Source organism: Pangasianodon hypophthalmus, chromosome 14 (assembly GCF_027358585.1).
Source record: "Pangasianodon hypophthalmus isolate fPanHyp1 chromosome 14, fPanHyp1.pri, whole genome shotgun sequence".
Taxonomy (NCBI): domain Eukaryota; kingdom Metazoa; phylum Chordata; class Actinopteri; order Siluriformes; family Pangasiidae; genus Pangasianodon; species Pangasianodon hypophthalmus.
This window is the reverse complement of record NC_069723.1, coordinates 10089977-10117377: the sequence shown is the minus strand read 5'-3', so window position 1 is coordinate 10117377 and position 27401 is coordinate 10089977. Positions and strand designations below refer to the sequence as shown.

Below are 27401 nucleotides of genomic sequence, written 5' to 3'. Positions count from 1 at the left end.
CCCTCCTCATCCATTCAGCTCTATCCACAGTCCCTTTTTCTAAATATCCCTAAATTAGCACACCTACAGGACAGGTTTAGAGTGTGGAGCTGAGGGACTGTCTGGGAATGAACAAGTACAGCACTGTTTTGGGTGCCTACAATGGCTTTTAGTAGACCACCAAAGCTTCCATTCAGAAGCAGAAACCCTTAGAAACTAAAGGCCCTTGCTAATTTTACCGAGTCTTCAAGCATTAAAGCACGGAAACTCTGCCTTTGGACAAAGGGAAAATGAAAACATATATGCACCTGGTTGTATTCATAGTCAACATTAGTGTTTTGCTGGATTCACATGAATAGCTGGTGTAGTACAGAGCAAACCAGGACAAACATTCAACAAGAGCAGGTAAACTGAAAAAGGCACAGATAAAGAGAGAAGCGAGAGCTTTGAATAAAAGCTTTGGCTTTTTATTTTATTAGATCAGTACTTGTAATAGACAAACAGGAGACAGTCCAGTCAGAGTGATCAGTATAGTTGTGCTGCTTGTGTTTTAGTGAATTTTAAATTATTTCCAAAACATCATCCAAATGTCATTCTTGAATGGACAGTGAGTTTGTGACCGTAGTAAAGTTGCTCAATATTTGATAATTGGCAGACATTTTAAAAATAACAGAAAATGAACACATTGGTAAAGCTGATATATTGCCTTTACTCATCTTCTGTCTTCTAATTTCTCTACAAACTGCCCAGTTTAAATTAAAAGGAACATTAAAAGGAACTAAACTAAAAGAAATATATGTTTTATTAAAGTTTTTCCCTTTTCCTGTGTATGTTTTCTTATTTATAGACTGATAAACAATTCAGATTTACCTCTACCAGTTTATTCTGTTCTGGCATGAGGTGGATACATGAACATGTTTCATGTAGTCGAGTTGTGCTGTTAATGTATAATTAGGTTGCATGTAAACACAGGTAGTGTTTCTGCTGTTATAAGATAAAACAATTATAAATATATAGCAATTAAAATAACGTGGAAAGTCCTTGGAAGTTGATGAAGGGTAGTGTGAATTGCTTGCATATGGTGTCCTTTTGCAATTTCCTCCAGAGGATGTTACAACACTGCAGAGAAGCCACTGTTTACCCAGGCAGAAACATGAAATTCAAGGAGTAAAGTTCTCATTAAAGCATACTACCCTAATCTGTACAACTAGCACAAGATACAAAGATCAGGAACTCACATCGAGGCCAAACTATGCCACCCAAATAATATCCGAAAAAGTAACAAAGCGTGTGTAATGCTCCCTGTTACAGTTCTCAGCTGCTCACGTCTACTTCTTTGGCTTCTTCGGCTTATTAGGAAGGACAATCACACAGGTTGAAATGTTACTTGGCAACTTTCCCCTAATTCTGTCCATTTACATAAAATTATTGCAAACTTTATTTGGAAACTGCCAGTGAAATTCATTCATGCACCAATTTTGTTGTGCAAGGTAATCGATTCCACCATTAAGCGACTAATAAAAAGTAACATCATTTTTCATCAAATATGGAAAATCACTTCCAGGAACTTGAATATTCCTTCTTGGAATATGCTACTGGCATTGATACAAAAGACAAACAGTATGGAAAGCACACAACTATTCTTTTAGCCTCTGTGTTATTTCCTGCCCCTTTCCAGAAGCTCTGAGAAAGAACAACTACACAGATAACTATAACATGGGCCATTAGCATGCCAATATGGGAAGTTTAAAGCACTCTGCTGGAATTATGCCTGCTCCAGTGTCCATTTCAGAAGAGGTTTCACCGGGCCACCCAGAGTAAAATGAGAAAGAAAATTTACAGTATATGAGATAAACACAAGCAAGATCAATTTTAGAATGTGTTTCACAGAGCAATTACTTTAGCCATACTGCTAAATTACCTGACTCTGACAGTGAGCGAGATGAAAGGGAGGACTAAGTGCCTCAGGAAAAAAAACGGGAAACTGAATTCTTGAGCAGTGGCCTGAGAGAAAACAGAGAACTGCACAGCCTTTTCTGCCTGCATGCTTTTTATCAAAAACATTCTGTATTCCTTTCTACAGATGACATCCAGCCAGAAGCCAAGTTTCTGCAGAGGATCTGGAGGGACTGAAGGGTTGCTATGTAGCATGACCCTTTGTAGTTTTGATTCTTTAATGAGCTCTGGAATTAGCTTACAAACGTTCACAGATTTGTCGCCAATACTTTATTGGTAGACCTTGTAACAAGAGTTGGCCAACAGTGGCCTTTAGGTCAGCTCTGCTCTGGGCTGCCATTATTATCTGTACTGCCAAGAAATAGGAAATTTTCTCTTGATTGACCTTTGGGACTGGTTATGCTTGCTTGGGTCATGAAGCAAATTATGTAAGTACAACTTTGGTGGACTGAAAATTATCAGTCGAGCTGGAGGCTGAATAGATGGTATGTTTCTGTCTTCTGCAAGTTAGTTAAATAAATAGAAAGCAACTCTAGGACAGTTGGCAAGCTGCTAGCTAACCACCACCTGTCTATAAAAACTCCTTCATGTACAAAAACCTTCTTACACATAGGTCTTAATTTAATCCCCTAAATTGATTCAGGAAAGCTGTAATTCCATTTACAAGCAAAATAATCTGCTCTGGTGTTTCTACAAGATCCACAATTAAATGCTTAGCCACTACAAACATCACACTGCAACATGATGGAGAACTTGTCCTAATCACTATTCTTCTGGTTCTACCTATTTGCCAATGAAACAAGTCCAAATTCCCAACCCTTATCCCTGGTATGCTTGCAGATAAATCTACCTCAAATTCCCAGATTTTAAAACACGGTCTGGACTGACCATCTCAGATTTGTTTCATACTTTCTGGAAATAATGTCACTATTCCCAATAAATGGTGTGCAAAATCTCAGGCTTGTATCTGCATTAGTTTCTGAGATTGAGAGGCTTTAAAAGAGGCCTGTTGTAATTTTACTGTAAAAATGAGTGCTACAGAAAAAGTACAAATTCCCATAAGTCATTACTTTTGAACTGCTCATGCTAGAAGAATGAAGTTGTCTGGAACTTTTGTCTAGTGTAAGACTTCTAAAATAGACATGTAATAAATGTGCTACAAACTCAATATATAACAATAACTGGTGAAAAGGTTCCACACATTCCTTACATGTCCAACTGATTATGAATAAGCTTATGTTTTGAGAATTTTTTTTTTTGCACAATCCAATTTGTGACAGTCTTCAGTACAATTGAGCATTTAAAGCCTCTATATCTCAGACACTGTATATATACACATAAACTGCAGATACAAGCCTGATATTTTGCACACTATTTATTGGGAATAGTGATATTTCCATAAAGTATGAAGCACATTTGAGATTTTCAGTTGCAAGGTCTTCACTGATTTCACATGGATTGACTCTTACACTTTTTTGTTACAGTAGTAGATATTATACGTTGCATTAGCAAACACACTTAAGGTCAAAACGCTGATAAGACATTTTTGTTGATGTATTTAATAATGATTTTTGAAGATGAGCTGGCTATTGTAATATTCTCCAAATGTAAATACAAATTTTGTTTTTAAACCCTTAAAAACAGTAGGCTGTTTGCTGAAGCTTTAATGCAGCTACAAAACCACAATGTAGGGCACAAGAAAAAGCTGTCAACATCCTGCCGTAAAATATCTAAACAAGTATTAAAACAGATAAGCTTCTCATGCCTTTTTACTTTGGTAAAAATATTACCTTCAAAACTCTGCAACCTCTTCACACCTAGTTACAAAGTGTATCTTGAGATGCTATATATATATATATATATATATGTGAGTATAATACAGCTGCTTAAGCCTGCGAAAAGACGTACCACTGAGGGCCTGTATCAACATGTTTTAACAGTGTCAGGAACGTGAGTGTCGACCCAGCCCATTCATTTATCCTGTCTTACACACCCAAAAGTCTTTCACCAGTCATTAGCACTCACCACATCTTAATTCCCTTAACTCTTTTACCGCTAACAGGAAACAATCAGATATCTTGGATCTTCTAAACAGAACTGTGCTTTCATTTTTACTTCTCAATTTAGCAACTAAAGGACAGATACACGTGCGGTCCTAAATTGGGACAAAGACACCAGGCACACATTCAGAACTATTTAAAGAGACCAAGTGTTTAAATAAAAAGAACAGCAGCCGAGAATCTTTACTGAGTGAGTTAAAATGAACCAGACAAGACAAGTCACTGTCTGGAGGCCAGGAGAATTAAATGGGTGTTGGGCTCTGTTGTAGTAATCTGCCCTAGACTGTAATTACAACAAAACAATTAAGCCTAGTTACCCAATTAAAACAGTGTCTAATAACACCCTTTTATATGACTTCTGCAGAAGAGAAAGCCGTTTATACAAACCTGGATATGACTTCTGCAGAAGAGAAAGCCCCACCTCCCACACCTACTTGCAGCCACTTACTTGGAGAGCGATACACCTCCTGCTTTCCCAATGAGCTCCTCGTGATGCAGAACAGCTTCATTCCAAGGAATGTTCAGGAATTTCAGCAGCGTCCGCATCCATTTCTCCGGATGCAAGACAAGCTGCTCATAGTGCATGGGCAGGCACTTGTCGGCTGCCTCCAAACACTGAGTGTACATGGTCTCTATGGCCCGGTTCCACTTTGTGAGGCAGTCCCGGTAGCTGTTTAAGTCAAAGCCAGCGATGGTCACTTTGCGGGAGATCATGGAGTGGACAGAGGCTCTGCCGTCACGAATCATAAGGATAAATTTGGCGCGTGGGAAGATCTTCGCCAAGTACGAAAGGGACTTGAGGGCAAATGGGTCCTTGTTGCACAGGTAAGTGGCTGGCTCACCATGTTTCACAATGATCTCCAGTAGGAAGGCCTGCATGGCTGAATCTAGCACCTCATCTGTGACACCAGCTTCGTCCAGGCGCATTTTCTCACGTCCCGAGCGGCTCCACATCTGCTTCATGGCCAGGATGCGGGGGATCACGCGCGTCTCTTCACCGCAGCGGACATCCGGGTGCGCATCCAACATGGCCCTCATGAGTGTGGTGCCACTGCGAGGCACGCCTCCGATGAAGATGAGCGGCATGTCCTTGTTGTAGACGAAAGGGGCACTAATGTTCTGGCCAGTGCGCAGCGTAGCATGCAGGCTGCCCAGCAGTGGCTGGCTTCGCTCCTCGCGCTGGTGGCACTCCATTGCATGCCGACCCAGGTAAAACACTGTTACAGAGCTAATGACCAAGCAGGCCACCAGCAAGTTTTGCTTCAGTTTGCCAATCATTTTGGGGCCAGAGAAGGAGCCAGGGATGGGCCTGTGCCAGACAGGGTGGGGTTGTAGTTGGAGAAAGGGGAGGGGAAGGGTTGAAATTGACACCCGCTTTTCAGGACTCCCTGCTGAAGGACGGGCGTAGATCAGGATCTTCTCCGTGCGGCTCTCGTCGAGTTCCCAGCTCCATCGGGCCTGCAACAACAATCCAGACCAGAGCCTCATCACCAACTTTGATACAGAATTGACATTTGTTTAGGCTTATTTAAGAAAGTTGCAAGATCAAGATATCAGTTTGATATTACACACTCATCTCATCAAGTTTTTGATGTTTGGCTCTCGTTCAAGCCACAGTTTCTGCTTGTACTCCAGCACCACTTCAGAAAATCTCTGCCAGCAAGAAAGATGCTTGAGCTTAAAGTCTTTCAACTGCTGACTGCTACATAGATTTAAAGGCGGAGTGGAAAACTGCACACAATAGGCAGCACATGTAAAAATTTACCACACAGTGCTGGCTCGCACTCAATGGTTATGTCGTGAGGTTTTCTCCTGTGCTTTTCTTTGACCAAAGGGCCACACACTGCCCTGAGTAAACTCCATGCATAAACACACTTGTGGAAGTCGGGAAGGATATAGCAGCATATAGAACAGCTGGAAATCTCTATTTTCCATAAATCTAAAGTAGATAAACATATAAGCCAATTTTTACTGCCAATTTCTCATGCACAGTTTGTCTTTTTTAAATCCCTTGATTATCTTGACAAAGGATAATGAGTGGAATTAAGCTTTTTACACTTTTAAAAAATAAACATCATGCACTGACAATGCTCTCTACTTGAAAAAACCCTACACTTAAAGGATTTTAACTTAAACACCTTCCCTGTGGACATCTAAAGAAGTGAGTTTATGGTAACAAATGAAATGGAAGTCATAAATACTGCTTAAAGAGGTCCTTTGAAAGTATAATACATTAGTCTTTCCAATGAGAAAAATTATCATCTATAACAGCTGGGGCAAAATATGGATTTCTGTGACTTGATGTAACTGGAGGATAAGATTTCTTTTCTTTGTCTTCCCACTTCTTCATCACAATCTTTAGCTCTGAAATACATTATATCAGTACTCCCCTGTGGCTTTATTTCTCAGTAAAAAAAATGGAAGGCTATCCAGAAAGACTGTATTAATCAGACTGAATAATATAATATATATTCATTCAAAATCTTGATAATTTCTTACCCAGTATGTTCTAACTCTAAACAAGCGAATTGATACAGTCTGATACTAAGACGTGCCAAGACTTCTTCTGGCTGCTGTAATGCAGCCAGCAATAAATTGGGAATTTTATGGCTCCAGAAGAATCTACAAAAAAAGCTTTGTCAAAAGAATTGCTGCTACTCCACCCAGCAAGGAAAGCATTTCACGTTTCTAGAGCCCTTTTAATAAGAATAGAATATATGAAGCTTCCACCAGACAAGACATCCTTTGTCTTGTCTCCCTTCTCAGGTGGAAATAAGCTGAGCAAGAAGGACGTTCAAGAGCTAACATATGTAATGACAGATGCAAATGGATTATCATTAGGCGCCTTAATCAGATCAATATAAGCCAAGCATACCAAGAGTATGGAATAGAAAATCCCACATGACCTGACTGAGCACTTTCCTGTGCTGCACAGTGAGGAGGATGGAGAGGAAAGCAAAGAAGAACCCAAAGATTAAAGTTTCAGAATTGCACGGTTTAGCAGATTCTTAGGGTCGTCACATTTTAAAATCAACTACTAGATGAAATTTAGACGCCACCTCCATAACAAGGTCTACGGAAGTGTCACAAACCCTTTCTGAAAACAAACCGCAAAACAGCAACTGAACTTCGATAAGCGAAGGAGCTGGAATCATGTGTCATGGTCAGATGGGATCACGCCATTGGCAGATTTGCATCCAAGGAAAAAGTACTCATTATAAAATATGATAACATATGGGTGTTACTGGATGTTACAGGAAAAGGCTCTGTGCTGCAATTCTCTGCAGGGGAGTCTTCACCACATTTTAATCGTAGAGGTGTTGGTCATATTGAAACCAGTGTTTTGCAGATAAACTTCCCTACTTAAAAAAACTTCTGTTTCAAAAAATATTGTGTTAAAGTAAACTCCTACAGTGTCTCCATATGTTTAAGCTCAAAAATATGACTCAGGACATGTGCTGCTCATTTTCATGAAAGGTGCCAAGCATTCTGGAGTTGACTGTGTAATACTTGGAAAGACTCCAGCCTCGCTGCTAAAACTTACTATGTATCACTATTAGAGGCTGACAGGCTGATCTGAAAAGAATGCATCTCTAGGCTTATACTTTTTATACGAAAAGGGTGATAATGGCTTTTGAAGTGGGATAATAGCAGCAGTGATTTAAATGTTAACTCTTGTGTTCTGTAAAGGGTCAAAATAACCCATTTGATTTTTTTTTTTCCCCTCAGGGTGATCTGCAAATTGAGTTCAGTCAAGAGCATGTGAGATTGGGGGTAGGGGACAGGGCTTCCAGGCGTGGTCAGTTAATATCGGAGAGTCTAAATCCCAGTTCAAATCATTCCAGATTCACACGCTGATCGACTTATCTCCCATTTAGTTGGGGAGAAAAAGACTGCCCTTTGGGTGTAGTTTTTACTGATAACTCACACTCCAACATTAAATTGCAGTGCTCCTATGCAAAATGTATAAAGGTTGGCAAGTCTGTTAATATAATATAATATAATGTAATATAATATAATATAATATAATGTAATATAATATAATGTAATATAATATAATGTAATATAATGTAACATAATATAATATAAGATAATATAATATAATTGAAGTACCTGTCACAGGATATCGTGGCAGCGTAAAACTGTGTAGCACACAACCCTAGATGGGAGAAACTCCTATCCAAAGCTGCTGAAGAAAAAGACAGCTCATCTATATATAATTGCCAAAGAAATCCCTAATTAGTAATTAAGCCATTTGTTCCAGTTTTTTGAGAGATTATTAAAAATCTTCAGTCACACACTCACACCTATCATCACCTTTGTTCAACATTCGCCACTTTGGTCAGTACTTACAGACTGACACTGATGTTTGAGAAACAAAAGAGATCGCAGGCTTGACTGGCATCAATAAAAGCCAAGGAAATGGTGGAGTTCAGATATGAGGACATCAAGGACAATATGTACACTAAACATGATGATATGCTGGAACAACAACTAACTTACTTTTGTTTGTGATTTTACAGACATTAAGAGTTAGTGCAATCTATCAGGAACAGCCACTCTTCACACTGTTACTGACATCTTAGCGATTGTCAAAGGCCAGTAATGAAAAAATGAAAAAGCTGAGAAAAAAACAGCTGCTGTTGTCCTTCCAAAGTGAGCAAGAGGAACACAAAGAAAGATAGCAACAATGTCAGAATCTCATGCTCCTTTTGTTTTATTCCTTTTGAAGGTGTTTATTGGGTTTGGCTTGGTGTCAGATCCGGCTTTTTCCCACTAAATAACATCACCAGAGCACATCAGACACTTCGGACAGGTGAGACATAAAGCCATTCATGGACCTAGTAGATGAGATGAGAAAGCCTGGGATTGATGGAGAGAGACCATGAAGTTGAGAGATTTCTTAGCCAGCGGATATTCGTGCTGGAAGGAAAAAACAGACCCTGCATTCCAAAATCATGATTGTATAAATAACGTTGGATCAGAAACAGCAGGTCCTTGGCTGAAGTGATGACGCATTAACTGAAAAGCCCATTCTCAAACAACGCATTGGTACAAATTAATGCTAAATCCAAGCAGAGGTAAGAAGATACAGAACAAACGATTTCCAAAATAAGTCTAATGAATAACCATGAAGCAAAAATAAAGAAGGTGTTTTTTGAAGAGTTCCACTTCAGGGACATTCAAATGAAATCAACTTCAAACACTGACCCACAATCAAACATATAGGTCTACTCAGACCAAGTCCATATCCTTATGTAGATTCAATTCTATCTGAGACGAACTAACCCAGGAGGCCTTGTAACTGATTTACTACTGTGGTCAAGCAATGTTTGCTCTCACATTTCATCTTGGTGAAACTGAAATCAAGAAAGTGTTGGTATTAAATTAACAGCGCTTCTTCACTTCTGTTACGGATATCCTCCATTGGATTTGCCATTGATCTGTTTGGTAATTCTCCATGGACCTGTGCGGCAACCAGACCACATCAACACTTAATAACGAGTGCTTCGGGCCGACTTGATAGGCAACACGTGAAGGGGACTTCTGGTCTGTTTTACAAAAATGGGAGAGGAGAAAGGGGAAATGAGACTCAGCTCTAAAGTAGAGAGACCAAGAGCACAACTACTATGCCTCCTGTGAATAATTTCTGGATTTGAAGGCCAATCAGGAGGCCAGTCAAGTAGTTATCCATGACTAATTTCTGGGAAATGCAGATTCTTTGAGGTGGTCCTCTTCTCATTCTTGCAGTTTCTCAATAAGACTTGTAACCCTCGTATATTCTACTGTAACACACTGACCACATCTTTGAAGGCCTTATTGTAAGCAGCAGAGAAAAGACTTCAAGATTCTTGAATATGATTGGTCAGAAGGTGTTGATGAATTTTCTATAAGAGCAACTCTGACAGTAATTCCAGCTGTAATTTATATTGTTATAATCTTCTAATACATTGTTGTTTCTATAGTAACAGCTAATTCATAATCTAAATCTAATAATAAACATTTGTTATTTTACAAAGAAAAAACACATTGCTGATATGGTGAAGAAGTTTTCTGTAAGTAGACGTCAAAGGGAAAGTCTTCAGGACTTCTGATTTCTCTGTAGAGCAACAATCCGCATAGCAAATTTTTACAATTTTCTTATTAACTTCATGAGTGAGGAAAAAAGAAAGGTTTGTGAGAGAACGACTGTTTATAGCTGTTATAACGTGATAACAGGAACTAACTTGTCCCATGGAACTAACTTGGAACAAACTTGTTAATATTCCACAACATTAAACATGTCCCGCAACCATACATTTTTAAAAAGCATGACAAGTTATTCATTATTAATAAATTAAAAATTGTAATGGTTGGCAAATTGCTGTGGTATAAGAGCAATAAACACTTCAGGGCATGTTGTACACGAATATACTCCACTTTGGGGTGCCACCACCTCGTGTTGGATTATGTTTCTATAACAGCACACCATGTTTTGCGTTTCATTCTTTACTTATACCACTGTGTGGCAATGGCATGGCTGCCAACTCCTAAATATTATTCTCACTGCCACTTTGAAAAATGAGAGAGAAACATTAATGGTAAGAAGGAAAATTATTAAGACAATGCAACCGTTGAGTTATATCCTGAGCTATAACCTCAGAGAAATTCTAAGCTCTGACACCCCCCTCCACACAAACACACACACAACCACACACACACCACAAAATAAATCAACGCTTCTGCTGCTACCATTCTCTTGAATCATACCCCTGGTTAATGGTATCCAGGCTTTGTACAGACCATTTTAGTTTTATCAACAAAAGCAAACCATTACAAACTGTGGGTTTAGCCACATTTTATCCTTAACCTTCAGCCCAAGCACAACTATAAATACATCAGAAGTGTTACACATTGCTTCTTATCACTATGTATTATGCTCCTTTTTATACAGTCACCTCTGAAAGTATTGGAACAGCAAGGCCAGTTCTTTTGTTTTTGCTATACACTGAAAAGTTCTGGAACCAAGATTAACCTCCCCCAAAGTGATGGAAAGGCCAAAGTGTGGAGAAAGAAAAGGTCTGCTCATGATCCAAAACATGCACAACAAGCACAATGGAGGTAGTATCATGGCTTGGGCTTGCATGGCTGCTTCAGGAACCGTCTCCCTAATCTTTATTGATGATGTATCTCATGATGGGAGCAGCAGAATAATTTCAGAAGCCTACACAAACATTCTGTCTGCCAATTTACAGAGAAATGCATCCAATCTAATTGGGAGGAACTTCATCATGCAGCAAGACAATGATGCAAAACACACTACCAACACAACAAAGGACTTCATCAGGGGGGAAACATGGAAGGTTTTATGCAGACCTATGAAGAATGCAACAGTTTGCTGATGTTAGTTGGTCGCAGGCTTGATGCAGATATTGCCAGCAAGGGACAAGCAACCAAATATACTTTTGCTCACCTAAATATTTGGTGGTTTGCCATGTTCTAAGTTGTTTAACATATGTAGATGTTAATATAAGAAAATTAAAGCTGAAATTCTGATCTGTCGTCTCATATTCATCGTCTCATCTCAAATCTTCAGTGTATAGCAAAAACAACAGAATTGGCCTTGTCGTTCTGATACTTTCGGAGGGGGGCTGTACGTTATGGCTGGTCCTGAGAAACAGGTTATGATCTGTCTTAATGGTTGCTTTTACCCATTCAATGGGATTGTTGCATAGTGCATGTGATGTTCAGACATACAGCGCTGTAACGAGAGATCCCTCTACGCTGGTAACGACAGCTCTGTGACGTCCTGCTGTTCTGTTAAATACTAAATCTGAAATACTGGAATTATTTAAAATGCAACAGCATGTTCAGGATCAGCTTCATTAAAATTTATTCCAGATGTTGGCTAAAATCGTCCATTGTTGCTCAGAGAAAGGCTAGCATCTTTGTTTGATTACAGTCGAGGCATTCCATAATGCTACAATGTCAAAAACCATAAGCAATTCAGCATGACGCCATATGACTAAACTTTGGTTAGATGCATAATGTCAGAGATGCTATTTCTCCAGTCATGACACATTTATTGACATTAATTATTGTAGTATATCATGCCAATAATGTCCCTACTATATTCATTATATTCAGCACATCCTCAAAGATTAGTTACCCAAATAGTGTGTACTGAAGTACCACAGCATTGTGCCAGTAATTATATTTTTATTCATTAAAAAATGACACATCATACTTTTTATCTGTTTACAGTTAAATTTAGTGTCCACAAAACAAGTTAGTTTCTGTTATCGCTTATGTTATAGCAGCTGTAAACAGTCTTTTCCTCACCGCCTCTCTTTGAAGTCAATTATTTAAAAAAAAAAAAACAACACACATAATTATCATAATGATAAAGCACAAAGTCCTCTGTCCTGAAAACCTTCTTGTTGCAGAACACTATTACAAAGCTCTGACATCGGAGATCCCATAATTTTATAGCAATTTTCTGTAATCTTCCATAAAATATATTTATTACTATATATTTACTATATCAACAATTTTCTTTGTTTCTTTGTTTTCTTTGTTAAATATGGTTTATCATTAGATTTTGTGGCACATGTGCTACACAAGCCATAACAATTAGCTATTATTATAGAAATAAAAACATATTAGAACAAGCATATTAATATAAACCTGTGATTTGAATTTATAGCTGAAACTACCGTCAGAGCTGCTGTTACAGAAAAATTAATTACTACCTACTGATCAATGAGATTTCAGCATTCAACAGCGGTGTGGTATAATTAAAACACACATCATCTTTAATTGAACGACTGATCTGTAGTGTCACAGACGTTCCACATACACATGTACTCTTTATCAACACCGTCAACATGAGCTAATGGTTCCCGTAGGGGCTAGAAACCCATGAAACAAAACATATCAATCACCACTGCCTTCCAGAAGCCCCGTGACCTGGTCAGCACAGCCAACTTTAATGGGAAAATATTGATTGACTGGCCAGGCCAGGACAAAATGACCTTATCAGAATAAATCACCTATATATAATGATCAACCAATCCCCTAACTAGGAATTAAGATTTTAAAAAGTTAGAAAATGCTGACACTTTCAACCAGAAGACACTGAGATAAAAACATTGTATGTACAACATTACTTTTGGCCTGTACTTAGAGACTGATGTTGTAGTCTGAGATACAATAGAGACAGCAGGCTCGACTGGCAGGGAAGTGGTGGAGTTTAGATATGACGACATCAAGGACAACATGTACGGTAAACATGATGATATCTCGGAACAAACTAAATTACTTCTGTATGCTATTTACAAACATTAAAGAGTTATTGCAATCTATCAGGAACAGCCACTCTTCCTTCACACTGCTACTGACAATCTTAGCGATTGTCAAAGGCCAGTAATGAAACAATGAAAAGCTGAGAACAACACAGCTGTTGCTGTCTATAACAAAGTGAACAAGAGGAACACCAAGACAGATGGCAACAATGTCAGAATCTCACGCTCCTCTTGTTTTATTCCTGTATAATATGTTTATTGGGCTTGGCTCGATGTCAGATCTGGCTTCTTTTTTTTTTTTTATAAGTAATATGACCAGAACAACTCAAACACTTTGGACAAGTAAGACATAAAGCAATTCATGGAACTTGCAGATATGAGAAATGAAAAATGACCTAATGGAAAGAAATGATCAGGATTCAAATATCGAGACAAAACAAGCTGAATATGAAGCTGAATATGTCACGCTATGGTGGTCGGTCCAAATAGAAACAAATAGCTGACAAAATACATTTAGTCACTTAACTTTTAACAACTGTGTATGGAGCAGAGACATCGTGATACTGGCATGTGTTTGCTCACAGGTTTAAAGTCCAGATTTGTAAGCGCTATACAAACAAACGTAACCAAGTTAAAATAACAAAGCACAGATTTTTGGTGAAATTACCATCAAGTACTTGCTCAACTGTGATCTGAAAGAAATTCCTGATTCAACAAGTCAGTCAGTAAATTTAACCGGAAGACTGAAGCCTGTTACAATCCTGAATAATAAACCTCCAAACACATAATTCAAGCTTTCCCAACTGGGAGTTCTAAAAGTTTTAAATACATATATATTTTTACAAGTTACAATTTAAATAATAAAAAGATCACAAACCAAGTTCAACCATTTATTACAAAAGTAATGATTGAATTTCATGTTAGCCTACGTAAAGGCTCAGTGGGTACTAAAGACAAATAATTTACTTACAAGGGGTTCAGCTGACAAAAAGGCTGAGGAAAAAAAAACCTGATTTAATGAAATAAGAGAAAATGAGAGATTCTCCAATCCCACTTTTTCATTATCGATACAGTACAGAGATTACAGCTCTAAGAATTAGCCAATACCAATTCAATACTGACATTTTTTATTATTATCTTCTCATAAATAAATGTCATATCTGACTGATAATGATCAGTCTTATACAGTAGGACAGCACCAAACTCATACAAAGTCTAGAAACAATTTGTTCTTTTAACAAAGACAGTCCTGATATTCACATTTTTTGACTGAATGATTTACAGTTTGAGCATCAGAACGAGACACAATGTTGACTGAATATGGAGGTGGCACGACGGACGGCATAGTGTTACCATGTCTCTGGTTCAATCACGAGCTCGGGTTACTGCCTGTGTGGAGTTTCTGTGTATATTCCTGTGACTGTGTGGGTTTCTTCCAGGTTCTCTGGTTTCCTCCCACCTCCTATAAAACATGTCTGTAGGTGGATTGGCTATGATAACTTGCACCTAGCTGTGAGTGTACAGTATGCGTTAACGTGTGATGCACTGGTCTACTCCCGCATTGCGCTCAGTGCTCCTGTGCCAGGCTCTGGATCCACCATGACCCTGACTATGACAAAGTGCTTACAGAAGATGAATGAATGAAGGATTGAATGCAGGAGTCTCTAGAAAGAGGGATAATTGCCCTCAAATGAGATAAATACATCCTCAGATGCGTGAAGCAAGAAAATGTTCCAAATCCAAGGCAGAAGCTGTTCACACACACTGAACGAAAACCAGACCACAAAGGTCTATCAAAATATATATCAATTACTTCAGACTATCAAAATATAGTTATTATTTTAGACTAAAAAAAGTGATCCAGTGCATAAAGTACACTATGCAAGTCTAAAATAATAACTAATATTTTGAAAAACCTTTGTGGTCTGGTTTTCATTCAGTATGCGGACATACACGAGTCTCCAGACCGGTCCAAAATTGCACAACTGAACAAACAAAACACACAAACGAAATGAATGTACACGTTGATTTTTCAAATACAACTCCAACTAAGATAAAATCCTCTATTCTGCCTAACAGACCGGTTAAGTAGGTTATGAGTGGATTAAAGGTGTATAATACCAGTAAATCCATACTGCAGCCAGAATATAAACATGGCAGAGTTGAAATGAGTTGAGAGCAGCTACAGGAACACAGGATGTTCATATGGAAGCTATAAATGTCAGTGTAAATCAGCTTGGCACCTTGGATATCATGGAGAGGACATCTTTAAGCAAGAATTTTTAGCAGACTCCAGAGCATGATTCAACACACACACACACACAAATACAAATGCACAGCTCTGTTGATTGCTTCAAGAAAGCTGATGGAGACTGCAGTTAAAGCATTAAGTTAGAAAGCAAACTTAGAGAAATGGAAGATACTGCCAGCTCCATGCATCTATTTATAGGTAGAGTGAAATCAACTCGTGTTATTACTCCCCATGGTCTGTGGAAGGTTTGTGCTGTTTACACAACGACCAGAGATCACAACAAAGGTGATGAAGTGGTGATTTTCTGTGCAGTCTGAGTGCATCAGTCCATCTCGACAGACACACTGCCTGACAGCCTGCTGTGAAGCTCCTGCACGCGCTCGGAGCTGCAGTCCTCCTGCACATGCACACTCAATCATCTGCAGGAAACAAGCAACTAAAAACATCAACAGGAGGAAAAGCCTGGAGGTCTGGAGCCCAAGTTGCAGCCGCACCAGCACAGGGAACACGAAAGGAGCTTTCCCATCGCACCATTCGAGTCTAGGAACGAGTAATGAACTGGAACCCACCTAAAGCACAAGATGTGCCTGCAGAGCCACGGTCAGATGTTCAGGCAGCAGATCGGAGCCATAAAACGCCGCCTGTCGAGCTTTCCATCCGTTTACTTTTCCTCTAGGCGCAGGAAAAACGCGACACTGAAACCCTCTCGCCTCTCACCATAACTGTAGCACACAGCATGCGCGTCATATTGGCTGGGTTGCCAGATCTTCCAGATATATTAACAGAGTATTAACAGCCAAACATTTAAAACTATTTTAACATACAAATACGTCAACTTAAAGACAATTAACAACACATATTTGTTCATAAATTATACAGACGCGTTAAAATCTCACCAGGATAGCCAATTAAACAAAAAAGTTCATAAAATGAGGATTTACTTACAACCAGGCAACCCGAATCAGGAGGAGTCGGGCTTGCGCGATACAAAAATCTGATTGGGTCACAGAGCGCTGACCGTGTTTGTCTCCAAGTAGATGATTGGTTCAGGTATTGAGGACAGCGCTAGGCCCCGCCCTTTGTGGTTGAATTTCAGAAGGCAGGCTGACGGTGCTTCTGGTGTTAAAGCGACAGAGAGGGTAGTTTTCACAAACGTGCTGCAAAGAGAAACAGTCTGGAAAATGTACAGCATAATTAGCTGTAGTAGATGTTTCACTAAAAGCTGGTCAGTTGGAGATTAGAAAAACGTTTTTCCTGTCTTCAGTTCCCCAGTTTCAGTCAGTTTGTGTTCACTGTAGCCTCAGAGTCCTGTTCTTGTCTGATAGGAGTGGATCCTGAGGAGCGTGTTGTGCTTTCTGAGTTGCTTTTCTGCTCACCCTGGTTGTTAAGAGTGGTTATTTGAGTTGCCACAGTCTTCCTGTCAGTTTGAACCACTCTGGCCATTTTCCTCTGACCTCTCTCATGAACAAGGCATTTCTGCCTGCAGAAGTCAAGCCAAGTGGCTTTACTGTCATTTCAACCATATACAGCTAGTTAGTACACAGTGAAACGAAACAACGTTCCTCCAGGCCCCAGGTGCTACATAAAACAAAACACAGAACTACAGGAGACATGACATATGTTTACATAAAGCGCACAGTGCAAACATGAGCAGACGGCACAAGACAGTACAAAACTATCAAAACAAGACAATGGGCACGGTGAGTTACAGTGCAGTGCCGACTAGCACACAGTTCTAATGAGTAATGACATATGACATATGACAGAACTGCTGCTCACTGGATTTTTGTTTCACACCACTGTAAACTCTAGAGGCTTGTGCATGAAAATCAGCAGTTTCTGAAATACTCAAACCAGCCTGTCTGGCCCCACAACCATGCTATTTTCAAAGTTACTGAGATCACATTTTTTTCCACATTCGGATGTTTGACGTGAACATTAACTGAGGCTCTTAACCTGTATCTGCAGGAATTTATTCCATGCACTGCTGCCCCATGAGGATGGCACAAGTGTCTATTATTTGAAAAAAGAAAAAAAAAAAAAAAAAAAAAAGTTACCGCATATAGCCACCCTGCCTTAATTCCTGCATATAGTTCTTCATAAAATGAAATCACACATATTCCCACAACTTTTCTACAGTTTAAAGTAATTATCTGTTGTCTTGCCTTAATGTCAATAATTCTCATCTCCAAATGCTACACAGTGCTACACACTTTCACAAAAATATTTGTGACGCTCTCTTCAACTCAGAGGGAAACTGGAAAGTCGTCTTGCACAGAGGGCAGCGCCGTGGACAGGTCAATCTCAGCCCAAAGAAGCATCTAGGTTATATCTATGGCATTATAGCCTTCTGATTCTTAAAAATATATTGATTTTCTTCTTATAGGCCTGAGCACTTTCAAGCTAAAGTAACTTGTTGGCAAAATAAAAAGAGTAAGCAAATAAATCCTCAACAAGGCATCTCAGAAGGGCAAATCGGCCAGCCTTAACAGGACTAATGGTGCTTAATATGGAAGCTGAGTGCAAGACGAATACTAAGCTAAGACCTAGAGAAGCCATGCAACCTCAATACAGAGCATAATCTTACATTGTTTTTGGCATTCTGCAAACAAATCTAACATTTTTACTAGCATCCTTATCAGCCATCTGCATATTTAGAAATTATACTCATATAATAATAAAAGAGGGATTTAGTTCTAAAAAAACAAGCAGTATGAGGTGCAGTAACTCTTCTGTGAGAATGGTCTCTGTTAATCCTGCTTAATTTGTTAATGCAGTAAACATCTCTAGTGACTGGTTTGAGCTCTATTGTTAACACTCACTGGACCAATTTAAAATAATTTAACTAAAAATAAATGATGAAAATAACCAATTAACCAAAAACTGACCCAGTAAACCCGCACCCATTCAACCTTAACTAAATGCCTCAAATCTGGGATCTACTCTTGCCTATGTTTTTCATTTGTTTTGCCTTTAGTTTAAACTTTTTAAAAGTGATTACTATTACTTCTGCAATTATTTTTTCATCTTCAACAAACTGCACAGACAGTCAGCAGAGGCATCACAGCATATTAGCTCTGGAGGGGATACTTTCAAAAGAGGGGCTTTTCAATGAGACAAATACATACGGAAAGATAAATGATGCTTATTGTACTGGAATTCTTTAGCAGGAAAGTGGTCACATCTGTCATCTCTGCCTCAGTTCAAGGGAGCTGTTAACAGTTCTGTGGCTTGCCGAGAGCCCTGGGCACTGGCAACTGATCTCATCACTTTCATCAAAGTTCTGGGATAGCAAAGTTGGCATTTTGATCCTAACCAGAGAATCTGCTGTACTTAATCATGCTAAGCTGAGTATTATTATATAGCAAGAATCCATTCAGGGTTTCTCAGGCAGAAAATATCTCACACTCATATCTTACTTCACTCTCCCTAGGGTACAGTTTTCTATGCATTTCCTTGTCTGGGATGTCGACTATTCATATACTGAATTCTCACCACACAAAATGCGAAGCAGAGGGGTTAAGCATGGCATCTTTAACAATATGTCTCTGGAGGTTGGAGTAGAATATACCCAGACTGTACTGTAAATTGTGGGAACAGATGGGAGTCCTGGGAGAATGGGAGGAAGTCACAGCGTCCCACACCGTGTGGCCATATGGGCCAGCAGAGATGGAGTGAGATCAGGGGAAGAGAGAAAAACAAAGGAGCCCTCCTGAGTGTTCTAAAGTCATCTCTCTGTTCTAAAGACTGCTGGTTGGTGGTTACATATGGGTGACAAATTAAAGAAAACTTTACTAGTGGCTCTTGTCCCCTTAGACGGAAGGGTCACTGGAAATCAATACAAGATTATTTTGACTGATCACCTTTATTCTATGATAAAATTTTTCTATCCTGATGGGAGTGCTCTGGGTGGCAGGTGGTTGCCTTTGCCACCTCACAGCTCCAGGGTGCCTAGTGTGAACCTGAGTTTGGCTTACTGTCTGTACGGAGTTTTGCACATTCTCCCCATGTTCTCATGGGTTTCCTCCAGGTTCTCCCTCCTGGTAGGTGGATTGGCTACTCTAAACCGCCCTTACATGTGAATGAGTGTGTGAATGCTTGTGTGCATGGTGCCCTGCAATGGATTGGTGCCACATCCATGGTGGATTGAAGCCTTGCATCCAGTGTTCCCAGGATAGAATCCAGATCCACTGCAACCCTGACCAGGATAAAGCAGTTACTGAAGATGAGGCATGAGATTCACTGAATGGTTCAATGAGCATGACGTAAATCATAAGCTATGACCTTCACAGATACTAGATTTCAACCTACTAAACACTTATGAGAGATTTTGGAGGGACTTGTTCTACAGTGCCTTCATTTAAACACCAATATCTTTTGGAAGAATGGTGTTCTTCCCTAGTACAAGTCCAGAAATTTCTAGAATCAGTGCCAAAGCACATTGAAGCTGTTTTGGTGGCTCGTGTTAGCCCAACCTCTTAATAGACACTTTATGTTGGTTGTTCCTTTGTCACCTATCTGTATATGCCCTCCTCTACCCCTTCCAGCAAAGGAAAGGGACCACTGTAGGGCCATCACTGCTCAGATAATATTTGGGTGATTGAATATTCTGAATATTCAGGGAATTTTAAACACATCTAGTAAGAGGTTGGGCCAACACGAACCAGCAGAACATCTTTAATGTGTCTTAGCAAAAATTCTACAAGTCTCTGGAACCATACTGGAGGGATGAGTTGAGTAACCAAACGTGTCCAGCCAACGGCAGTGCAGCGATCATAAACTGACAGTGATGGGCTAGGGGGCAATTGACACACTATACATGTACAAATATGTGGTACTATATTGTACATATCAACAGACCACAGTCCGTAACCATATACCTACAAAGTGCAACAGTATAGTAGGTTTATCTAAGCAGTGACTGAAGGGTCATATGAATATAATGTATGTGCATATCTGGAAGCCTTGCATGTAGGAAGGAGTCACATGGGTTACTAGGGTCATAAACACATGTTGTGTTTGTTTTTTAGTGACATATGAATGAGTGAAGTCTTGATTTAATTAAATGTGTTTTCATGCCTGGGCAGAATCTTGATTGAATAAATCTGTTTACAAGAAGATGTGACGTCGAGTCAGTGTATATTCCTGCTGTCTAGATAGCACACTGCTGTTCTCATCTGTAATGGCTGATTGCACATTCATAAACTCGCTCGGAAATTTGGTCCCCAGGGGAAAAGAATATTTTTCATATGTTGTCAGACCCTGCTACTGAGCCCTCTTTTGAAAAGGAAGAGTTTGGAGAGTCTTGCTCTGCTTTTCAGTCAGTGAGCTCAGAGCACAGGATGAGTGCTCCAGCTGCTTTCTGACCCCTTCCTGTAAAATAATCGTTTATTGCTTAAAGCCTCCTCTCCAATTGCCAGATTTGCAGTGAAATGTTTCTTTCCAACTGTCCTCTTCTCCTCTCTATATGTGAGAAAATACTTCCTGAAATAGAATAATAAGCAAGTTAAAATGCTGTTCACTTTATTATTCTGTTTTCTGTCACAGCTTGTTGTGTTGGCGTGTTGGAAACCACAGTCCCTGCAGAGCCTGACTCATACTGCTTAACAAGCAATTTGGAAATCAACAGTGATGCGACTTATGTGAGAAACAATGCAGATTCTTTTCTAATTAAAACTACTCAGTGTTTCACTGAAGACCAAACTGGAGCCCTGAGTGCAGCTTGGTCATAATGAGGAAGCTGTTGGCTGGATTTTATTCATAGCCGTTGACAACAGGAGACAAGCAGGGGACTGCAGACATAGCCTGGGGAGAAAAAAGATTTCAGTTTATAGCTGAAATAACATAACAAAGTCCAGACAATAACTTTCAAGGGGACAAATGTGGTCGATATAAAACATGTAAACTCTCATCATGGGGATTTAAGGCTTTCAATGAATAATAACCCCAGGGAAGTATCAACATTTCAGAAGAGAGCACATTCAGAGACTAGCAAACTCTGCACTTTTCTTCCTCTATACTTTGGAACAAGACCAATTTGCTAATTAGTGGTGAACTTAATTTGCTATGAAGAAAAAAGATCACATTAGATCAAACATTTTCCCATCAGGATCCAATAGTTTTCAAGAGTCTACTTATTCTTGATTCAGTTATAGATCCATGACATTTTGTGTGTGTATGAATGAATTGTAACAGCACTGTTGATTGGCCAGAAGGTGTCAGAAAGTATCAATAAGTATTAATTAATTATCCAATTAATAAATTATTTAATTAATAAAAATGTAATCATTGGCAAATTGCTGTGGTATAAGAGGAATAAATCATTTCAGGACACGCTGTTATTGGAAAATAATCAACTTCGAGGTGGCATCACACCAACCAAATTATTTTCATATAATCACACATTCAGAAGTGCTTTATTTTTCCCTTGTCAAATGTATCTTAATCCTCACCATCAGAAGCCACCAGACTCTAATATGACACCTTTGGAATACTGAGAAGCACTTGTAGGATCAGTCACACCCCACTTGTTAGGCCATTAGGCTTTGTGATATCATTTATTTACTTTGATAACAGTAAACAGATATTTACTTTGTGATATCAAACCATTTAGGAAAAACACAGACTACCTCAATAATTACAAAACCAACAACAACCAACTGAAATCTGTAATGGTTTCTCTTCCATGTTTTTCAAACCGAAACTGACATTTTAAAGATCTTTTCCAAATTTTTTCTTAAATAGAAAATGAAAACCAAAAAAAAAAGCCTCTAAAATCTTATAGTGGAGAGTGCACAGGCCTATAAGAAGTGATCTGAGGAGAATGAATCTGTATTATGTTACTGTAGTAAAGCATCAGTATACACTATATGATTAATAGGATGCTATATACAGAGGGTAAGCAAACTAAACTCTACAGTTATGGTTGTATGCTGGTGACTGAAAAGTGAGAGTTTAAATCTGCTCTGCATTATTTGAATAAAAGCAAAAACAAAAGTGTCTGCCATATGAGTAAATGTAAATTATAGTTCTACATAGCCTAAAGTCCATGTAAACCAAAAGGCTTTAAACTGTATAGAGACCAGCTTTAATTATTCTTACTGAATTTGAGCTAATTAGGCAAAAGCCTTGAACCTCTACCACATATCTCTCTGTATGCTCAAGGAGACCCAGAGTCAAGATCATACATACTGACCCAGACCCAGAGTCAAAATCATACATACATACTGTATGTAACAGCAGTTTCCTTTATTAAATGCCTACTCACTTTGAGAGTAAGAACCACCCACATCTTCCAAAAATACTACATTAATGTGTGTATCAGTTATGCTTAAACAAAGAAAAGACACAAATACATGTATATGAGAGCATGGTGGCTTAGTGGTTAGCAGATTTGCCATTCAACTTCTTCTGTAGACTTGCCATGACTTTCCATGGTGGAAAACCTACTGACTGTTACGCAGCACACTGCAGAAACACTTCCTTATAGAAAACTTAATCATATCAAAAATTATACATTTTTCTTTGTTTAATAACAACCACATTTTTAAATTATGTTTATTATTCATCTTAGGTTACACTGAATGTCTGCCAAACTAGCCACTCATTTTTTTTTTTTAAATTCACAGCCAGTCCATGTGATTGATTACAGCGTAAGCATTAACTGCAGAGACTCTCATTAGTTAGAAGTGCTTATCTTTAAATAAGGACAGAATTAGAAGGTGCACTGCATGTGCTGAAGATAACTGTCAGCGTGAAAGGAAATGGCCGTATCCGCCACATGTGAAGGATAACAAATGAGCTTTCGATTTGTTTACGATTCATCCAACCTTCACGGTTGAACAAATGGCCCCTGGTAGAGTGAGTGCTACCATGTAGACACGAATACACCCATGTTTGTGAATTACTGAAGCCGAAATATGTTAACCGTTGGTACAGCGTGACTGGATAAACAAATATAGAAGGCACAAAGCGAAGGCTGTTGTTTAAACAATGGTCAATAGATCATAGCCATTCTGAATTCAGTAGCTCTCATCTAGTGCATTAGCACATAGTTTACCATACTATGGAGATCAAATACTGTATTGTTTCATTTGTCCATTGGGCCATCTCATGATGTAATCTGAACCGTGGGCTAACACATATTTTTATTGTCTGCCTCATAAAGGTTTGTTTACTTTGTTCCCTCCCACAGAGTATACAGACAGAGTATACAGTCATCTGTGCTACACTCACAGAAAAGTGTACTAAACAGCAACGTTTCCTGATGCTGGGGTGGTACACTTATCTTTTATACCTGTAATATGTATCTGGAAATATTATGGAAATATTTAAGGTATATAATGAGGACACCACTCCAGCAACAAGGAATGTACAGTTTGGTATGCTTTTTTATGAGAATGTACGGCACCAATTGCTCTGTTGTCTACCATTTGCTGAAATGACATTTTGCATGTATTAAACTGTTTATAGGGCAGCATGGTGGTGGAGCAGGTAGCATTGCTGATTCACAGCTCTCAGGTTCAATCCTTATTATTTGTACATTTGTTTCAGGTTCCTTTTCAGGTTCTCCCCAAAAAAAGGTGGTAGGTAGATTAACTGTTCCACACTGATCTTTAGTGTGATTGTGTATCTATTAACCTTTCATCCATGGTTCTAGAGTGTATTCTGTACTGTTTTGTGCCAAGACTCATTTAAAGCAAGATGAAAACACAACACGCACACATAACAACAGGTTAATGCCTGGTTCATTTGTTTTCATGAGTTCATTATGTTTTCAGGTTGTCTGTCCATCCCTTTGTCTGTCTGTCAGGTTGTATGTCCATCCCTCTGTCTGTCCGTCTATCCATGCATCCATCTAAGATTCTCGTTAGCACTATATGTAAGAATGAGTGGTTGAAAATTTGTAGGATTTATATGGAATTATCATTGTAACCAAGAGATGAACTGATTAGATTTTGGGGTTGATCCAAATAGGGTCAAGGTCACAGCAAGGTCAAATGTATGAACAGTTTTTCTTCAATAGCTTCCTTCCTGTTTGATGTATATTTTAAAGGTGTTTCGGGTATACAAATTACTAGACTTACTAGACAAATTACTAGACAAGTACTAGACTTGTTGGTGGTGGAGGTGTTGCCATCGTCAAGTTCTGCTTGTTTTTTTTTTTTAATATTAGTCAATAAAGACACTGGTCATCATCACCTTATCTTTATCATCACCTTCTGGCAGGTTCATACAGAGGTGTAAGATGTGATTAGGCTTAGACTAAAGAAGTTTAAATCAGTGAGAAATGTAAGTCTACATTCTTAACACATTCTGTTAATTCATTCAGGTTCACAGTGGGGTGAGCTTGCGCTCCCACATACCTCCACTGCCCGTCTCAGGCCGGGGAGCCATCCGGCCTGCCACAGACAACACCAGGGCGTGGTCCGAACATAGGGTGAAGGTCCGTCCCAACAGATAGTAACGGAGGGCGAGGACCACCTATTTGATGGCCAGATACTCCTTTTCTATCATGCTGTACTTAGTCTCTCGCACGGAGAGCTTGTGGCTGATGTACAGCACGGGGTGCTCCTCCCCTCCGCCACCTGGGCAACATGGCCCCTAATCGTCTGTCTGCAAAACAAAAGGTAAAAAAATGTAAAAGCAGTCCGCCACAGAGGGCAGCTTTTACCTGAGTGAAAGCCTGCTGGCACAGCTCTGTCCACTGGACCGGATCTGGCACTCCCGTTTTAGTGAGACCAGTCAGTGGGCTGGTGACATATGAATAATTAGGCACAAACCTACGATAGTAGGCAGCCAGCCCCAGAAACTCTCACCTCCTTTTTGGTCTTGGGCCTCAGGCATGCTGCAATCGCTGCTGTCTTATCAATTTGGGGATGCACCAACCCATTGCCCAAGTGGAAACCCAGCTACCGTCATCTTCCTCCCACCCAACTGCACACTTCCTTGGGTTTGCCATGAGCCCCATCTGCCACAGTGATCTCCGAACAGCCCTCAGATGCTGCATGTGCTGCTGCCAATCTTTGCTGTAGATAATAATGTCATACAGATAGGCAGCAGCATAAGCAGCGTGTGGATGCTGGATTCTGTCCATGAGTTGCTGGAATGTCACGGAAGCCCCAAACAACCCAAAAGGAAGGATCATGAATTAGTGTAACTCAAACAGAGTCGAAAAGGCCATATTTTTGACGAGATATCGGAGTCAAGGGGATCTGCCAACATCCCTTTGTCATATCCAGTGTCGAATAAAACGAGCCAAACCTGACCGATCGAGCAGTTCGTCAATGCGAGGCATTGGGTATGCGTCGAATTTAGAAACCATGTTGACTTTTCTAAAGTCCACACAAAACCTAACCGACCCGTCCACATTGGGAACCAAAACTACTGGGCCAGAAGAGTCACCGTGGGGCTTCTATTACTCCCATTTCGAGCATGGCCTTGAGCTCCGCCCGAACCATCTGTTTTTTTATGCTCGGTTTGACGATAGGGGCGGCTGCATACCTCCATCCCTGGGGGTGTCTCTATGTGGTGCTCTATGAGGTTAGTGCGACCGGGTAGAGGTGAGAACACATCAGGAAATTCCGCCTGCAACTTGCCAATGTCTATGATTTGAGAAGGAGTGGTGGCCTCCATAAGGGACCAGAGTGGATTGAGCCACCATTTTTAGACATACCTCCAGTCCTAGCTCCTCCCTCTCTGGAACGACCATCACCAAAGCCACGGAAACTGCCTCCCTCCATGGTTTGAGGTGGTTAAGGTGGTAAATCTGTCACACCCCACCTCTGTCCATTCGCCTTACCTCTTAGTCGACATCCCAGACCCGGTGTGTGACCTCAGAGGGTCCTTGCCACTTGGTGAGCACTTTATCTCCTGTCGAGTACCCCATACAGCTGGGATTGATGTTCTTGCGTCTGACGCAAATTCTCCTGCGTTATGTGACTCAAGGTGTGGAGTTTTGCTCTCAAGTCAAGAACGTACTGAATTTCGCTTTTACTGAAAGTCCCTCCTCTCAATTTTCACAAATAACGTTGAGGATGCCACAAGTCGTCATGAAAGAACTTACGAATCACATTTTTAAGCGTTTGATTAAACCATTCGACCAGCCCATCCGTCTGCGAATGGTAAATGCTGGACATTGCATAGTCCACTAGAACCAACACAAAGCATGCCTTCATGCCTTCATGCAGTTCGATCTAATGGCCCGATGAGGTCCATACCAATTCGTTTGAAGGGGACCCTCAACTAACGGAAGTGGGCACAATGGTGCTTTTGGGGTGGACAACAGATTCACCAGCTGACATTCATGACATGCTTCGCACCACCCGCGAAAATCGCCACGAATGCCCAGCCAATAGAAGCTCCCCGCTCCCTGTGTCCCCCTGATTGGGAGATGACACTGACAGCCCTGGCACCACCTCCCCAGCCAATGCTGTGCACATTCCAGACCATTTCTTATTACTGCAGGACCCATCCACAAACATTCCTCTCACTAACACTCAAAACCCCGGCTAATTTGTCCCCAGGATTAGTGGATGGGTGAGGCGAGGACTAACCGCTGCCTCCACAATGTGTTTTTGCCCCTGAAATTTAATGATAACTGGCACCAATGGATATTCATTAACGTCCCCGTGCACACAGCTCACCTTCACCAAACGTGCATTTCCCAATGCCTCACCATGAACCAAGCGTTGGTGGATTGAGGTCTGGTTACAGCCTGAATCCACCAATGTGCGGTATGTACCCCCTTGAATGCTCACCAGTATATGATACACCAGTCAGTGGCACTGAACCCACTCCACCGTCCCTGTTCCAGCACCATGAGGTCGATCACTTCTTCGGTGCTGCGCCCCTCAGCCAGTAACCACCTTC

General features: G+C 40.0%; 1 protein-coding gene across 5 annotated transcripts in view; it reads right to left on the bottom strand.

The window, feature by feature from the left end:
* tpst1 (tyrosylprotein sulfotransferase 1) overlaps positions 1-16303 on the bottom strand; it is a 42207-nt gene extending 25904 nt beyond the window's left edge. The window contains exons 1-2 of one of the 5 annotated variants that reach the window (XM_026924428.3): positions 16100-16303; positions 4444-5453 (exon numbers count right to left, since the gene is read on the bottom strand). In XM_026924428.3, the coding sequence (XP_026780229.1) occupies positions 4444-5273 (830 nt within the window). In that variant the 5' untranslated portion in view covers positions 5274-5453; positions 16100-16303. Of the gene's footprint in view, positions 1-4443; positions 5454-8108; positions 12069-14632; positions 16040-16099 lie in introns of those variants that run through there. The other 4 variants (XM_053239943.1, XM_053239942.1, XM_053239944.1 and 1 more) reach the window with 4 other exon arrangements.
* Between the last annotated feature and the right edge of the window lie 11098 nt (positions 16304-27401).